Genomic DNA, 16,114 nt, shown 5'->3' on the forward strand with positions numbered 1-16,114 from the left:
ATGCTCGGGCTTCTGATGGAGAACGTTACGCAGCAGGAGCGTCCTCTGACCCTGAACTAGGTGGCGGGATTGGCGCATGACTGAGTGGGCTATTCGGAGAAGAGACCATCGCGGCAAGCCATGGAGCGAACGCGCCTTGAAAACTAGCGATCGCTGATAATCCGCACTATATGCAAGTCTTGGAAAAGCGTGTCGTGTGAGAAAGGGCCTCCTAAGCCAAAACATATACGACCCCAGTGCAGAATCCACAGTCAACATAGGCAATTTCTCCTTGTGATGACAAACCAGCCGCCTTCCTGGCGAGCCCTCAATCAACTGGCTACGGAAGTTGAGTTCAGACCCTTGCAGATCGTTCGCGTGATTAATGACTCGACTAACACACTCAGTTCACGAGATAATGACTGATGAGTTGATCCAAGCTAGGACCTTCATATTTAGATTCTTTCTCTTTGGTAGATGTGTCCAGTAGTTGAGCCAATTTGCCGTTGGATGCCTCAAGTTCTGCATCCAAGATAGATCACTCATTTGGAAGGAGCAATGAGGACAAATAGTCCTTCTTGGTTCCCGAAGCGGAGCGTAACTCAAAGCACGTTTATACATCTGGTACATCAGAATCTTCAGAAAGATGTGCTGAAGGTGCTGTAGATTCCAAACGGTTCCTGTTGCTGGGGTGAGGGACCTGACAGAATCACGAATCGTTATAGTGTGGGAACGTGTCATTCTGACTCTCGACAGCCTTGAGATGTGCCAACGGGGGTACGATGAGGTCGTCTACAGTGATCCCGCACTCAATCATCTGCATCAACGCTAGGGGATAAGGGCCGTACTTTCCAAAGAACTCGTTCAGACGATCCAGGTAATATTCTTCGTGCTTGACTAGGTGAGTTCTGTTTGAAATCAAGTTCCGCTCGGACATGGGGGTGAGCACCGCATTCACAGAGGAAGTACAGACCGAGAAAGACTCGAGCATCTTGCCACGACGCTTGAACACCTTTGGGAGAGCACGATGAGCGGCCTCGGAATGGGGTACATATAGTGCTCGTTGATCAAGAATAAAACTGTATGCCCGACGTTCACTACAGCCACGGTGCCTGTGGAAACTTGCTGGATATCATTCCATAGAACAATATGCTTTCCCGTCCTTGAGTCGAGCCGAATAGGGGTTGTGATAATCTTCGCTTCAATTACCACGTCGTTGGCGATTCCAGTGACAAAGGTACGAGAAGAGAACGGGGGTGGCGAGGATGGCGGATACTTGAACTGAGGTGGATTATGCGTGCTTGTGCGACATTGGAAAATTCATATTTTTACCTGGGAGGCGGGTAACGTTTGTCTTGTCGATCGGCGACATGGAGAATAAAATGAAACAGTAATACGGTAATTTCTATCCGGAGGGGAGAAAGTAGGGTTGGTTGGTTGGTTGATTACATACTCATACGCGCGCTAGAGCGACTATGACCGCTGAAAATATCAAATATCTTTATTCGCCTCACATTTCAAATCCCTCAATCTCAACAAAAAACGCTTTTTCTTTTAGTGTAGCGCATACAAATTCAGTTCAGTTAAAGTGTAATGTCGAGAAAGAGGTGTCTCCTTAAGGTCTGGCCGTTTCAATGGTGCACCGGAAACGCCTTCTAGGATATAATCTACTAATATTTTGAGCTCTTCTGCCGAAAAATTGGTGTTCCAGAGGCCTAGCGTATCCAGTGCCGAAAATTCAATTGTCTTGACCACAGTCTTCCACTTTTCAGGTTGAAGTATAAAAGAGTACAGCTGAAAGTCCTTCAACGGTTCCCAAGCATCGTAGTCAACATCCATGGGCTTGAGAGATGGTGAAGTAAAGAGGTTTGCCGGTCTTGGCAGTAAGGTTGATATACAGACGGACATTTTGTTCGGTTCAGAGACCATTGCAGTAATCCACGAGGTATGTTGCCCTAGAGACGCTGACCTGACCAGGGAACCCTTATTGCTGACCTGAAGGGATCTTAGCTTTGGCAGAGTGTGTCTCGTCGGGAATGTATTTGCAAGGCTAGTGATGTCTGAACCCCGCGGACTGAACTTTGCAACTAAACTAGTCAGCTTCTGCCAGAAGTTATGGAGCTGCCACGCCCCCGCCGAACCCTCCACTACAGAGTCGTCGAGTTCAAGTCGGAAGTCCTGAAAGTTGGATAAACGACTGACAGCTCAAACCACGCCCTCTAGACCTGCGGAGGACAGACGATCTGGGCTTAGTATCAGAGTTTTAGGTCTGGACCCGTTGAAATGTCCCATTACAAGGTAAAGTCATCGTGGAGCGCGCCTTTTGGCGTAGTTAACGACCTTAGCGACCCTCTGTATCGAAGGGATAGCGCGGACAAAAATTCTGGTCTCGATTTGGTATACAATCCAAAGTCGGTATCCATGTCGGACATGCCCGCTTCCTCTGAGAGACGAACAGCTGATGAGATACCGCCATCACTGGAATGTCCAAAGTATACCTGTATATCGAGTTGTCGCATGATAAAGCTGTGTCCTCCGGATCTTTGTTTTTCATTTGTCGAAACGATAAGGTCGATGATCGCAAGGAGTCGTTCGCTATAGAATTTGAGCTCGAGTTCCAAGAGGTTTGGGTACCTGCGTAGAATTACACCAGATACGGCGGGTATAGGTCGGTAATGTTGCGGATAGCGGCGCTCATGGTCTGGATACTGGCTTTAAAGAGACTGGTGATATTCCCTTACAACTCCCAGTGGCGCCAGTAATGCAACTTGAGCATCTCGAGCTTTTCTAAAGCACTCATATTGTTCACAACGAGGTCGAAGATCGAACCTGGGTCATTTGTTCCTGGCACCAGCTCTGGTAGGTTAGATGAATTTCTGAGTATTTTGGTGAACGCTGTCATAGACACACTATTTTCAGGAGAGATCAAATCTATCAAAATAGCCCGGAGTTGAGAAGCCGTCCTGATGGAGAATAGGTTGATGCGTTGAAGGATGCCGTCGAGTATCTCGAACCGTATGGACTGGATCCACCCGTTCGATATGAGTTAAACAATTAGATTGAAACGTCGGTTGCGGTTGATATAATCCCGTGTTGGTCCTTTGAAGCTTTGATCCCACATGGCCAGATGAACTATGTTCGCCTTCGTTACAGCAGCAATGAACTTCCGGAGATCGTCCAGTGGCGCGTCCCAGTTCAGTGTGATTTCCAGCTCATGGACGCCTCGCGCCTTGACTAAACCATCGTAAAGCTGTTTCGCCAGAATTGGAGACGTAAGAGTAATCTCGATTTTGCCTTGCTGCTCGACAAAGGCCTCGCTATTCTCTAGAATAACGTCTCTTAACTGCTGAACCGCCGACTCTTGATAGTTTTCACGATAATGGTCAATGCATACCCACTTGACATGACCCTCTGCCGTGACAGTCCGGTACAGGTTGCCAAGAGTACGGCCTTGATCATGGAACTTCAGATACGACTCCAGCTGCCGGAGGTCTGCTCCTTCGAGTGCCTCGAATTTTTCCATGTCCATCAATTCTTCTGCCACATAGAATCCATTATTGGCGTTTTATTGCTGGCCCTGAATAAACGTGATGGTGTCGTCCACGAGCGGCCCAATGTCCCGCTCCACAAATTTGAGATGGGTCTCGGCTCCCTGGATCCCCTCGAAGACCTTGAACTGTGCTACAAGTCCCGCCACTGCAGATCCGTACTTGACCATTTACATCAAGGTGAGCACATAAGGCCCGTACTTCTCAAAGAGCCTCTTAGGATTGCCCAGATCGTATCCTCCGTGTTTGGCGAGATGGGTCTTATACGGAACCTTGGTTCCTTTCGCCACGGTGTGAGCGCCGCATTCACATAGGAAGTAGAAACGAAGCTGATCCGAAAAGGGCTTGAGCAGCTTGTCGCGTTGCCGCAAAGCCTTTGGGAGCACGATAAACAATCGTGAGGTAGGGAGCTCATGGAGCTCGTACTTTTGGGTGAGGATAGCTCAGACTCTGTTTTGGACAAGGGCCAAGCGATCAAGGGCCTGATGTTTTATCTGAAGTATTTGTGCCTGCTTATCGTCCATCTGTTGCTGCATTCGGAGAATTTGTTGCTGTAATTGAAGGGTCTCTTTCTGAAGGCACCTACTCTTGTCCATCTCTGCCTTGATAGTCGCGGCCAAATCCATCTGACTACTCCAAACTGCCTGAAAGTAGGAGGTGTGTGGGTGATGATAGCGGTCATGGATAGACTTTTGTTCTGCGCGCCGTGTGCATGTCCTTGGATGCGTGGGAACGAACAATCTTTACGGGCTGATGTATTATTACTGGGTGCAAAAGGTTGCTCTCTCCTATAAAACAGGATGGCATTGCCACTGCAACGCAAACAAACGTGGCGCCCTGGTGAAACCGATAAGCTACAGCCAATCAGTGGCGTCACTCATCTGGTTAGCGCGTTTTCTGGACCAATGCGGATTCCAAGCAATGCACCGCAATAGAAGAATATGTAAGTGATCACGAACTGCAGTAATAGTAGTAATAGTAGTAATAGTAGTAATAGTAGTAATAGTAGTAATAGTAGTAATAGTAGTAATAGTAGTAATAGTAGTAATAGTAGTAGTGTTATTGGCTGCTATATGGGACGAACACTAACTGACTAAACGCGTTGTAGTGTTCCAAATTATAATTTCCATCCTTGAGGCTAACTAGCAGAGGCACATCTTCCTCGGAAGGAGGAGACGTCGTCGACAATCGAGTAAAGTGTCCTGTTTGGATGAGGGTCAGATAGGGTAGATGTAGATACTGGACGCTGCGCATCAAGACTTCCGTTGTCTGGATATCGCCTCTCCCGAGCTTGACAATCGTTACCTCGTCTATAGGACCGAGCTCCAGTGTCCCAAGCTTTAGCGAATCGTTGATATTATCCATAACCATCTTATAGACCGGGATTGGGTCTGCTGTGCGTAGCGATAGCTCTGTTAGATTGGAACAGTTCTGAAGGACCTTGGGAAAATTCATGGTAGATAGACATCTCATCCTTGACGGTCGCGTCGGCGAATCGCCTCTTTGGGAGCACGATGAAACGGTAAGTAGCCGTGGGATAGAGAGCTTGTAGAGCTCGTAGATTTGAGTCAGGACGGCTTCGACCCTACTATGGACATCCGCCAATGAATCGATAACTGCAGTAACCATAAAAGACGACGGAATTTACCTTGCAGTGCTTATGACCATATGAACTTGCGCATCTGCAAGGGAGGATGGAGTGGGAACTGGCGCGCCTTCTCGATGGCGAGGTCCGTCGTCGACCACCACATCGAGCATAACCCCTGGGCAGTGTGGGGTTGCCATGGGAATCAGGCTGAGAGGATAATGAGCACTGGTCGCCGTGGTCGAGCAGTGTCCTGGCAATACTGTACTATAGGTTATTAGATTGTCGTCAAACATAAGCAGGATTATGTTCTGGACGTTCATAATATATTGGGCGTTCTTGAAATAAAACGATGCCCCCTATAGGATGATATGCTCTCCAACCTGAAAGTCGAATCGTGCTGAGATGGTAATGATTTTTGAGGGAGTCGATGAGTTCTTAGGGGGACTCGAGCCGACAGGCTTGTGAATGCTTCTGACCGGAGTCCTCCAGTGTAATGTCAATTGTGTCTTCGAGGGTAGCAGTGTATCCGAAGAAGAGGAAGCAGAGGCAAAGGTAGAAGTAGAGGCGGAATAAAGAAGGGGAATGAAAGTAAAATAGAAAGGAGACTCAAGGGCGCGAGGAGTGAGAAATGTGAAGCGAAGGCTCCAAGTACTTTGAACATGCACGAAAGAGTAATCATATCCATAAGCGTGCAAAGGCATTGGTTTATTGCAAAGGATTAAAGTACAGAGCAGAGAGTAAAGTGAATAAGAGTACAAATGGAAAAAGCGTCAGCAATAGGAGTTAACAAGATGTCTATGGTATGTTTGGAGTGTCTACGGGTGGCCATCATGGTGGACAAATTAAAGATGTGCCGTATCCAGCTCCGTTGCGCGATACTCTTGCTCAACCTGCTCCACAACCTGCAGGAGGATGTCAAGAGGTGAGGTAGTGAAGAACGTGGCAGGATAGATCTTGCTACCCCAGTTTGGGTGCAACAAGACCTTGCAGCATCCTGCGTTCTGGAAATCATATCTGAGCAGCAGTTGACATCCCTCCACATCCGGATACACGTCTCTTCCGCGTTCACTGAAGGACTACCATGAAGAGAGACAGAAGAATTGCTTGTGAGTTACGAGCGATCACCTATTGTTTTTAACACTGTGTGTTTAGCCTGACGAACGGTGCAACTTACAGGAAAGCCGGATGCTGGATCTGTCATGTCAGACCAGTAGCCCAATTTCTCGAGACGATCATGGAGTGCTGTTGACCATCTAATAAACTGGAGGCCGCAATGGAAGAAAGAGTGGTCAATAAACAGACCTAGAGAAACATCCGACGTATCTGAAGGTCGACTCATCTCCAGCAAATTGCGTTGAGGCCCATTGCCCCGCTGTAACAACCCCTGGGTCACATTTCCCATTTCAATCTGTGTATTGAGCAGGTGAGTCCCGCAGTAGTGTGGTTTGAAAAAGCAATGGACTGTCAGCTGTAAAGGCTGGGTAGAGCCACTGAACTTACATCGTCCAGACGGTCGTCCTTTTCCTTGGCAATCTCAGCATCCCATGCGACCATTTCGTATTGACACCTTTGAAATGTTGGCACGACCAGCAAGTTCGAAAGGTCCTTGTTGGGGAAGACTGTTCCCAGATCCCGGGTCATTCTTCGTGGCGAAGCATGGACGGAGTACTCTAGTGTCGCAAGTGAGGACCGGGACATTCTCGGGGCAGAAACACAAGTGGTGCTGCGAGGCTTCTTGGGTGGTTGCTGATATGCTGTGTGGTTGCCATTGCTACTGCTATTGGAGTCGATTCCACAGCTGTTGCTGTTGCTGCTGTTGTTACTCATAGGTTCCTGATGGGTTGATGCACTGGTGGAATGAGACCGATTCTGGGACTGAGACTGGGACGATTGTGTTGCGGCGACGATGGAAGCGTGAATGAGCTCGGAGGTGAACCCGAGGGACGCAGTGACTGCAGCGGCAGCAGCGGCAGAGGAACTGGGCTGCTGAGAGTGGTGCATTATCGTAAATTGGTCCGAAGGCATCAGCGGCGTGAGGTTTTCTGTCATAAGCGAGTGTCGCATTGCTGTTGGCTGTGGAGAGTTGGTTGTCCGAGCTTTTCAACTGTGGTTTGTCGAAGTGTTCTTGAGTGGTTGTTGGTTACCAAGGCTTGCAAAAGGGAGAAGAAAGAAGAGATGCGGGGAAGAAAGATGGAAAGAAGCGAAGAAAGAGTCAGCAAAAGCAAGGGGAAGAAGAATGTTTCCTTATCGTTATTAGCCCATTGTCATCGCATCTGATTGTTTTCTGCGTGGTGCTTTCATATGAAGAGTCTCGAGATAAGCACCATCGCTGGGATCGCAGTCTGTATTCTGATAGGCTAGATCTCTAAGGTGAGCAATCGTCGCTCGTGCTTTTCTGGCGGAGATGACTGTCATAAAAGAGAGGTTGTGCAAGAGCGGGGGAGCAGCAACAACATTAGAGGAGGGACGGAGATTGCGGGGAGGAGAGGAGACTATCAATCGCCGATCATAGTCTTTCCTCAAAGATACATTCGAATGCAGGAGAGAAGCTTGGACTAGCCTCCTATATTTGGGAGGAAGATCCTCTAAGGTCATCTCTGACGTATTGTGCCGAGAACAAGATGCCTGTTTCAGGCCGCGCGCGTACCAATCGATCGGGGAGCCAGACGCAGACAATGTCAATGACCACGTTTTTTTAAGGACCCAATTGGGGCCATCTTCGCCGTTGACTTTGCTTAGTGTGAAATGACAACATGGCAGTTGTATGTATATCCACTGCGGTAAAGAAGCGACTTCGTTCACTGGCCGCATGAACATGGTTTGCATTTTAGGTGCGACACCAAAACGCGTCTTCATTGCCTCGTGGCATTTCTCGTTCGCATACGCATAAACAGCAATGAAAAGAAGAACCAAGAAGGTGGCCCATCCATGTCTCCGATATTCGTTCAGGCCATTCTCCATTCTCGCTGTAGCTGCTTTGTAGCATTGTTCGTTGCTGACAATAATTATTTATGGAAGAGCGAGTAAAAAGTAGTCGTGGATGTAGGCGCCTTGTTTTCAGTATGATACAGAATCAGCTAATCCTCTTCTGGTCTCACGCTCGCCTTAAACCTTTTAAACCTTTAAGTAATAAGATGACATACGACAATTTCTGTTTGTCCAGAAGGCTGCCAAAGAGAGAGAGAGAGAGAGAGAGAGAGAAAGAGAAAAAGAGAGAGCAAGCGGCCTTGGACAGTGAACACGCACACCCCAGCTTGTTCTTTGTATTTCTTTTCCCGCGCTTTTCTATCGTTATTTTTTACGTGTGGGAGAGAGAGCGTACCAGGGAGCGGAACCATCGCTTGGGTCTTGCTTCCTCATCTTCTCTCCCTTTCTCTCAATTGATTTCTACTACTCTTTCCCCACTCTTACACCAACCACTATCAACTTCCTCATCCTTTACCCCCCATCGCCTACTTCTTTCACTACGCCTTTGGTAAATAACAATAAGATGAACCCTCGCATGTTGCCATGCTTCCATCAATGCTTACACAGCACGTCTACGTATTCCATACCAAACTATCCTATAGCATGATGCCAGCCACGATTGGGATCCAATCTACGTTCCCTACGCACGCGACCCATTCGATCAATGTCACACCGCTGACCCCACAATATCCATATCTGGCTTCTGCTTCCGAGTAAGTCTTGTTAACTTTTCACGCGTCTTTATATTTCAGTTTATTACTGCTTTCTACATCCCCGGCATTCCTTTCTGTCTTATACAAGGGCACAGACAAGCATGTTCGATATGAACGATGTTCGGGGGCATAAGTGCTGTTGCACCTGCAGTCGCTTGGCTTTGGTTGAGTGATAGGGGTCAATTCATATCTGACATGATCTAAAAGTATTCCGAGTTTCCTTATTTCTCCACAAACCGGACGCTTTCTACGTGCCATGCCTGTCTTAGCATATCAGTGCATGGCACAAGAACGGCAGTTCTTTTCCCTCAGTTTCTTTGGAACGTCCACTCCAGTTCATGTCATGCGGCGTCGTACGGTGAGAGCGTGGTATTACCACGCACCAAGGAACGACGGCCGCAGAGAGTAAAAAAAAGGAGGGCTACTCGCAAAAGATAGATGCACAGACATGAGACGACCGCAAGATGCGGGGTGGGAGACAAAAGGGTCTGTGCGCATCGACAAAACTTCGAGATGCACTCCAGCAGCAGACAGTAGGGGTATTAATAGGGATTGTCAAGGATCGTCATGGAGAAGTAGCCGCCGTTCACTTGCTCGAGGATGCATTTCAGCAGCGGCGGAAGTAACAGCAGCATCAGCATCAGCATCAGCAGCAGCAGCAGCAGCAGCAGCAGCAACAGCCTTTTGCCTCATCCCTTCATTCATTTTTCGCCTTCAAAAACTCCTCCCTTCGTGTCCTTTTGCCCGCCTGGCTCCTTCTCTTTTATTGGCTCCCTCTCTTTTATTGGCTCTTCCTTCTCTCAGACTTACCCGGCCCCGCGGTTACACTTCACACCACTGTGTATCTTTTTTCAAACATGACAGCCCCGCAATTCCCTCATAGCCCCAGTTTACCCATCCTTATCAAAAACACCGCCAGCACTACCGATGCTGCCAAACAGCCCTCTGAAAAGGACATGAAGACCCTCCTCCCTACCACTACTGTCTCCCCTCCAGTTACAACTACAACTACCGCAGCGGAAGCCGCAGCTATAGCAGGTCTCTCTAACACCATAGCTGATACCCTTCCCTCCTTCTCCCTCTCATCTTCATGGCACCCCATGGAATTTTCCTATTCGCCCTCCTATAGATTCGACAGCCAATTCGACGAAGGCGACTCAATGTCGTTCGACAACAGCACACACGCGCGCGATTTCGAGAGTGCCTTCTGTCGGGACTTTTATTGCTGCGGGCTCAGGTTATACGACCTACACGATTTACTCCAGCATTATGAAGAGTGTCATGTCCGGTTCGAGGACGAGAAGAATGAGGGGAGTGAGGATGACAGTGACGATGAAATGGCTGGGAATGAGTCTGACGAATTGGAGGAGGATAGCTGGAGTGATGAAGATTCGGGACCCTCAAGTCCTTCGTCCACAGCGGTTTCTGGATTGAGCATGTGTGCTGGAGTGCAGGCGGGAGCGGGGTTGGGGTTGGGATTGGCTGCGGCAACGATGAATGGGAATCCGCTGTACAACAATACTTTGCAGGCCCATTATTGTAACGTGCATTTCTCAGCAGCACAGGAGAAGGGGATGATGCATCAGGGTATTGCTATTCACAAGATGCACCCGTTGTACCGACATCCGAGTCTTAGTAGTTCGTCGTCAAGCGACGCGGAAACCGTCATCGACGGGTATGATGGATTGAATGCTGCGACGAAGCGGAAGGCGGCAATTTCATTGGCGGATATCTATGCTGCAGACCACGGTGGCAGCTACACAAAGTTTCAGAGTGGGTCGCTCTCGGAACTGGAGCCAACGAATCCTCTTGCAAAACGACATGCGACCGAGTCGTGTCAGCGATCTTTTCAGCCGTCCGTCTTCTCGGACGTAAATCGACCTGACTTCACAAGAAATCCTTCAAAATTCACATATGAGACTTTACGAAACTCTACGCCGTACCACAGTATTCCTCGCCCGCTATTAACCGAGCACCCACCGACTTCTCCGTACATCAACGCCGCCGTTGACTTGATGCGCCAACGCGAAGAAGTCTTCTCGCTCATGGAAGACATCACCCGCACCTCCTCCAGTCTCAGCTCGGGCGACAAACCTTACCGCTGCACCATCCCCGGCTGCGACAAGTCCTACAAGAACCCGAACGGCCTGAAATATCACAATCTCCACGGTCACTGTTCTGTCGGGGGAGTGTCTGAGCTCGACCCACCCGAGTCTAGACCCTACCTGTGCACGTTTCTCGAGTGTGGCAAGCGATACAAGAACCTGAACGGACTAAAGTATCATATTGAGCATTCGCATCCGAACTTGACGGCTGCATTGAGGGCCCATCAGTCTGGAATTTATCCACTTGTCTTTGGACCGTTCCCGAACCAGGCAGCGATTACGATTGCGGCGGCGGTGCAGGCAGTGAACGCGAGTCCGATGATGATGGCGGCCACGAACGCGATCATGACGGCGCAGGCCATCAATGCCGCGAATACTGCGAATGCGAGTGCGAGCGCCGAAACCGGTGAGACGGGGGCTACACTAGCGGTGCCGAGTGTTTTGGCTGGATCTTCTTTTAGTGGATAAGGACATGGCCTGGAGATGGGTCCGGCAGGTTTACTTGGAGTCGGGACGGGTTCAGGATCTGTTTCTCGACCTGTGACCCCGTAATCGTAAATGATTAGGATGAATAAGAAGGGTGTGATGGTGGTGATGTGCATGAATTTCCATGCATGCTGGTTGTGCTGCGCCCGACCCAGTTTCAGGCTGGTCTCAGGCTACTCAGGGGGTGTTCTGTTGAATAATAAACGCCAAAGCCACTTTTTTTTTTTTTTTTTTTTTTTTTTTTTTTTTTGTGTGCGGTGACCCATGGCAAGGAAGCCAGCATCAACCTGACCAACTCTCATCGCCTACACCATCAACCGCCCGTCACCACCGCCACCGCTACAACACAGCAACATCAGCAAGGCACGTTCAAAGAAATACACCAAACCATGTCCAAGAAACTTGCAGCACAGGCACTCGATGCCCTACTCAATAGTCAGCCCAATAGCACCCTTTCAAAACGGAGTTCTTCAGCAGTGGCGGAGGGTGGTATCAAGAAAACCCGAAAATCGAAGAAGAACAAAAACGATGGTTTGCCGGCGACCAAGACAGGATTGAAGAAGATTAAGCATGAATTGAGATACGGACATTCCGTCAAGAGATCACAGGAAGAGAAGGAGGCCAAAGAGAACCCATTGGGTATGTACACACCCTTTATTTTATTTTATGCGCCATTGGCGCTTTTGATGGAAAGGACATGTTGGAAGTCATGAACGAAAGGAAACGTCAATCAATAACGCTGATGTACAATTGCTTTGGTCTTCTTTTTTTTTTTTACAGATAAATTGAAGTCGCAGATGGAAAAGGAGCAGGCAATTGTCGAGAAGAACTTGAACTATTACAAAGCTACGAATCGGGTGTCGAAGAAGGAACTCGAGCTGCGCAAGAAGGTAAACGCACCCTTGTCCCCAGGATGTTGAGGGGGATCGAGATAGGAGGACGAATCGGTCAATGAACACACGTTGCTCGTTGAAGTATTAACATGCTTGAAATGGGGGGGTTCCCTTTGGACTTTGTTATAGATCAAGATGCTTCGCGAGAAGGCGAGGGGTGAACAGAGCAGGAAGATAGCCGTAGAACAGGATGAGTCCGATGGCGAGGACTTCTAGGTCCTTCTTCATCTTTTCTTCAACAGCTTTCATTAAAAAAATGCATCCACAATATAACTGATTCTTTTGCCACCAACTTTTAAACATCGGTGAGTGTCACAAAAAAAAAAAAAAAGTTTCCACAGACTCAATTGTGCGATCGCAAAAAAAAAAAAAAAAACGAGAGTAAGGTCATTCCACGATGAGAGCCGCGACAACTGAACTGATCCGGATCTGGACTGAGGCGCTCGTACCCGTCTGCAACCACAGCAGGAGTCATGCTGCCCAGGAACTGAAGTGGTTACTACAACACGCTCAAGAGCAACAGCGGCGATCTCTTCGGGATCAGCAACGAGGACAAACAGATCAGAATGCAGCTCATTCCACAAACGATGTCAGCAGAAGCCGGTTAAGTCGTGGAGAGAGTTTATCGGAGCAGGAGGTTCGGTTGATGGAGAGCTATGTCGACCAGAGAGTCAAGACACGCAAACCATTGCAGTATATCCTTGGTAATAATGTTTTGTCCGCATGCGATCTGACAGTTTTGCGATATAGGGGGGAGGATCGGGATTGGGGGCTGACAATGGCTCTTTTTTTTTTTTGTGAATGGCCGGTGCAGGGACACAACCTTTCATGGATCTGGAGATCTTGACTCGACCGCCGACACTGATACCGAGGTAAGGACCATGCGGATCAAAATTATCTCGCCTTCAATGGCTCTTGACCTTCTGCTCATACACTTTTTCTCATTCTTTCTAGATGGGAAACCGAAGAATGGACAGCACGGCTCGCAACCGTCCTCACTTCCACACCGTATTTCTCCCATCAAACACTTCACCAACCTATCCATCATTCACTCCAGTCCTCCTCCCCTCCTTCCACCTCCTCGTCCTCTTCTCCGTCGTCCTCCCGCTTTCGAATTCTCGACATCTGTACCGGCTCCGGGTGCATCCCTCTCGGCCTCGCTTCCGCTCTGCCTCCAAAATCCTCCCACCTCATTGGCATCGACATTCACGAAAAGGCTATCCAGCTCGCTACAGAGAATGAAACCCATAACCGAGCGCTGCTGCGTGGGAATCGTGTAAACTTCCAGCGGGGGGATCTCATGGCCCCCGACGCTGTTGACACCTTCTTAAGGTTCTCATCACCTTCACAGAGACAGGAACAAGAGCAGGAGCAGTATCATAACAATAGCAGCGCAGCGACGACGACGACAAGGATTCCTCGGGCTACAGGATACAATCTCATAATTTCGAATCCACCCTACATCTCTCATTCAGAATTCTCGACCCTCGAACCAGAAGTCGCACAATGGGAGGATCCAAACGCACTCCTTGCAGACCAAGAAGGCTTAATCTTCTACCCACGGATTGCTCATATGGCCATGTCGCTACTCCACAGTAACACCCACGCCCACCATTCTTCTGATGAACATAATAACTCTGTATCAGAACGGCAATGGCGGAACGGACCTGACCTGGACGAGGTCAAGGTTCCGGAACTGGTGTTTGAGATCGGAGGCGATCATCAGGTCGAGTCTGTGAGTAAGGCTGCTCGGGAGGCAGGGTTCAGGAGAGTTCAGGTGTGGAAGGATCTGGCGGACCGGTCTAGGTGTATCATAGCCGCGCGGTGACCAGTAATAAAAAGACGATGGGTGTTTTTTTTTTTTTTTTTTTTTTTTTTTCGCAAGCAGACGGACAAAGCGAGGAGTTTATTTTTTTTTACGCTGTGCAGTTGTCATTCTTTTATTCTCTATGTATATATGTATATCGATCGATCCTGCTTTCTACGAGGTCTTCTCTTTCGTGTTTGTTCCGCCCAAGCGAATCGCCCCCTCCTCAAACGATCGTTCAACAAGATGATCCTGTACACCATTTTTTTTTCTTCTTCTTCTTAAACCGTGCTAGGTACTACAGTGTTATACCCCTTAGGGTTATTACGCTGCCACCTCCACAGATCCGCACACATCTCGTCCAGAGTCTTCTCGGCCTTCCAGTTCAATTCCTTGTTCGCGAGTTTTGGATCCGCTGTCAAGTTAGGGACATCACCTGGACGACGTACCGTGACCACAAAGGGCAGTTCCCTGCCAACGGCCTTGTTGAAAGCCTTGATCATATCAAAGACAGAGTAGCCAGTACCCGTGCCCACGTTGTAGGCCTGGCAGCCGAATTGCGATCCAGAGCTCTGCATCTTCTCGAGTGCAGCGACGTGTCCCTGTGCCAAGTCGACCACGTGGAGGTAATCGCTATTGTCATTGAGATGAAGGGAGGGAGAGGAGGAGGAGGAGGAAAAAAAAAAAGAAAAAGGTTGGTTAGGTTTTAGTTCGCAATTAAATGAATGCTGAGAGATAAATGTTAAAGTCTTACCGAATGCAGGTACCGTCAACTGTAGGGTAATCGTTTCCAAAGACAGATAACTTGTCGAGGTTTCCGACCGCGACCTGGGCGAGGAACGGCATCAGGTTATTGGGGATCCCCTGAGGATCTTCGCCCATGATCCCGCTTGGATGTGCGCCCGCGGGGTTAAAGTACCTCAGCAGGACAGCGCTCCATTGGTAGTTCTTTTGCGTGTCCTTGGCCTGATCAGAGTCCTCTCCACTGTGCTTCAATTCCGCCAGATGCTGCTCCTGCTTCAGTAGCGAGGCCACACAGAGGTCCTTGATGATATGCTCCAAAAAGACCTTTGTCCGACCGTAGGGGCTCATGGACGCGACGATGGGCGATTCCTCTGGGATGGGAATATGGGGTGGGTTGCCATAGACGGTTGCGGATGAGGAGAAGACGATCTTGCGGACGTCATGTTCTTCCATGACTTGGAGCAGATTCACCGTGCCAGAGATGTTGACATTGTAGTAGTCCAGAGGAATGCGACCGGATTCGCCCACAGCCTTGCGACCGGCGAAATGGATGACGGATGAGATGTCGGGGTGGGAGGCGAAAACCTCCTTGAGGCCGGTGCGGTCGAGGATATCGACTTTGTAGAATGGGATCAAGCTCTCGAGCGGGAGGGAGGCGTCTTCGAAGACTGGGGAGGGCGAAGCAGCGGCGGTTTGGCCGTAGAGGGTGTGGACCCGGCGGAGGGCCTCGTAGGAGGAGTTGGAGAGGTTGTCGACGACGACGACCTTGTAGCCGGACTCGAGCAGTCGAAGGACCGTGTGTGAGCCGATGTAGCCGCAGCCGCCGGTAACGAGGATGGTCTGCTTGGGGTGGGACATTGTGGAGGATGTAAAGGTGAGGGAGAAAGGTGAGGGAGGTAAAGGAGGAGGAGCTGAGGGGGTTTAAGGACGAAAAAGAAAGAGAGAAGGGAGATGGGAGATGTTCCATTTGTGCCCAATTTGGATACCTATTAAAACAAGGTTCAGCAGATGGCACCGCCAACCGAAAGCGCATCTCACAAACAGAGGCCCCAGACCCACCCGCGGATGCCATCGAACGATAAGAACCTCTTTCCGCCCCATTTCGTTCTTCGATAGGCTTGAATTACGCACCCAACGCGCTCTTCTTCTCCTTCGTGTCCAGAACCTTCACGTTATCTCGATAACATCCGCGGACAAAAACAACAAGCTTAACAGCGCAGTGAGGGCTACTGGTATCCCGCCTTTTTTTTTTTTTTTTTTTTTTTTTTTTTTTCATCGCTCTCT

At 49.1% G+C, this 16,114-nt stretch overlaps 8 protein-coding genes across 8 annotated transcripts; 3 read left to right on the top strand and 5 right to left on the bottom strand.

Annotated features, from left to right (window-relative positions):
* Positions 1 to 688: 688 nt before the first annotated feature.
* BC939DRAFT_503834 (uncharacterized protein) lies at positions 689 to 3,502 on the bottom strand (the record flags this gene model as incomplete). The annotated part of the gene is made up of 6 exons (XM_051560447.1): positions 689 to 1,015; positions 1,189 to 1,279; positions 1,550 to 2,176; positions 2,275 to 2,613; positions 2,721 to 3,001; positions 3,131 to 3,502. 6 exons carry the CDS (start codon positions 3,500 to 3,502, stop codon positions 689 to 691), a joined length of 2,037 nt encoding a protein of 678 aa, XP_051411398.1.
* A 42-nt stretch (positions 3,503 to 3,544) lies between these two features.
* Positions 3,545 to 4,982, bottom strand: BC939DRAFT_503835 (uncharacterized protein; the record flags this gene model as incomplete). Its single annotated transcript, XM_051560448.1, has 2 exons — positions 3,545 to 3,675; positions 4,622 to 4,982. 2 exons carry the CDS (start codon positions 4,980 to 4,982, stop codon positions 3,545 to 3,547), a joined length of 492 nt encoding a protein of 163 aa, XP_051411399.1.
* Positions 4,983 to 5,957: 975 nt separating this feature from the next.
* BC939DRAFT_503836 (uncharacterized protein) lies at positions 5,958 to 7,179 on the bottom strand (the record flags this gene model as incomplete). The annotated part of the gene is made up of 3 exons (XM_051560449.1): positions 5,958 to 6,191; positions 6,290 to 6,523; positions 6,616 to 7,179. The coding sequence occupies 3 exons, from the start codon at positions 7,177 to 7,179 to the stop codon at positions 5,958 to 5,960; spliced, it is 1,032 nt and encodes a 343-aa protein (XP_051411400.1).
* Positions 7,180 to 7,273: 94 nt separating this feature from the next.
* BC939DRAFT_181780 (uncharacterized protein) lies at positions 7,274 to 8,156 on the bottom strand. The gene has a single exon (XM_051550451.1). The coding sequence runs from the start codon at positions 8,074 to 8,076 to the stop codon at positions 7,369 to 7,371; it is 708 nt and encodes a 235-aa protein (XP_051411401.1). The 5' UTR covers positions 8,077 to 8,156; the 3' UTR covers positions 7,274 to 7,368.
* Positions 8,157 to 8,380: 224 nt separating this feature from the next.
* BC939DRAFT_453830 (uncharacterized protein) lies at positions 8,381 to 11,602 on the top strand. The gene is made up of 3 exons (XM_051555983.1): positions 8,381 to 8,590; positions 8,685 to 8,795; positions 9,925 to 11,602. Exons 2-3 carry the CDS (start codon positions 8,686 to 8,688, stop codon positions 11,366 to 11,368), a joined length of 1,554 nt encoding a protein of 517 aa, XP_051411402.1. The 5' UTR covers positions 8,381 to 8,590; position 8,685; the 3' UTR covers positions 11,369 to 11,602.
* A 45-nt stretch (positions 11,603 to 11,647) lies between these two features.
* BC939DRAFT_453834 (uncharacterized protein) lies at positions 11,648 to 12,587 on the top strand. The gene is made up of 3 exons (XM_051555984.1): positions 11,648 to 12,025; positions 12,167 to 12,276; positions 12,409 to 12,587. Exons 1-3 carry the CDS (start codon positions 11,776 to 11,778, stop codon positions 12,493 to 12,495), a joined length of 447 nt encoding a protein of 148 aa, XP_051411403.1. The 5' UTR covers positions 11,648 to 11,775; the 3' UTR covers positions 12,496 to 12,587.
* A 520-nt stretch (positions 12,588 to 13,107) lies between these two features.
* BC939DRAFT_477798 (S-adenosyl-L-methionine-dependent methyltransferase) lies at positions 13,108 to 14,107 on the top strand (the record flags this gene model as incomplete). The annotated part of the gene is made up of 2 exons (XM_051558708.1): positions 13,108 to 13,151; positions 13,234 to 14,107. The coding sequence occupies 2 exons, from the start codon at positions 13,108 to 13,110 to the stop codon at positions 14,105 to 14,107; spliced, it is 918 nt and encodes a 305-aa protein (XP_051411404.1).
* Positions 14,108 to 14,166: 59 nt separating this feature from the next.
* BC939DRAFT_493599 (uncharacterized protein) lies at positions 14,167 to 15,883 on the bottom strand. The gene is made up of 2 exons (XM_051559568.1): positions 14,841 to 15,883; positions 14,167 to 14,719 (listed from the first exon to the last, which is right to left on the bottom strand). The coding sequence occupies exons 1-2, from the start codon at positions 15,686 to 15,688 to the stop codon at positions 14,368 to 14,370; spliced, it is 1,200 nt and encodes a 399-aa protein (XP_051411405.1). The 5' UTR covers positions 15,689 to 15,883; the 3' UTR covers positions 14,167 to 14,367.
* Positions 15,884 to 16,114: the final 231 nt, after the last annotated feature.

This window comes from Gamsiella multidivaricata (assembly GCF_025024155.1).
Source record: "Gamsiella multidivaricata strain RSA 2152 chromosome Unknown BC939scaffold_39, whole genome shotgun sequence".
NCBI lineage: Eukaryota > Fungi > Mortierellomycota > Mortierellomycetes > Mortierellales > Mortierellaceae > Gamsiella > Gamsiella multidivaricata.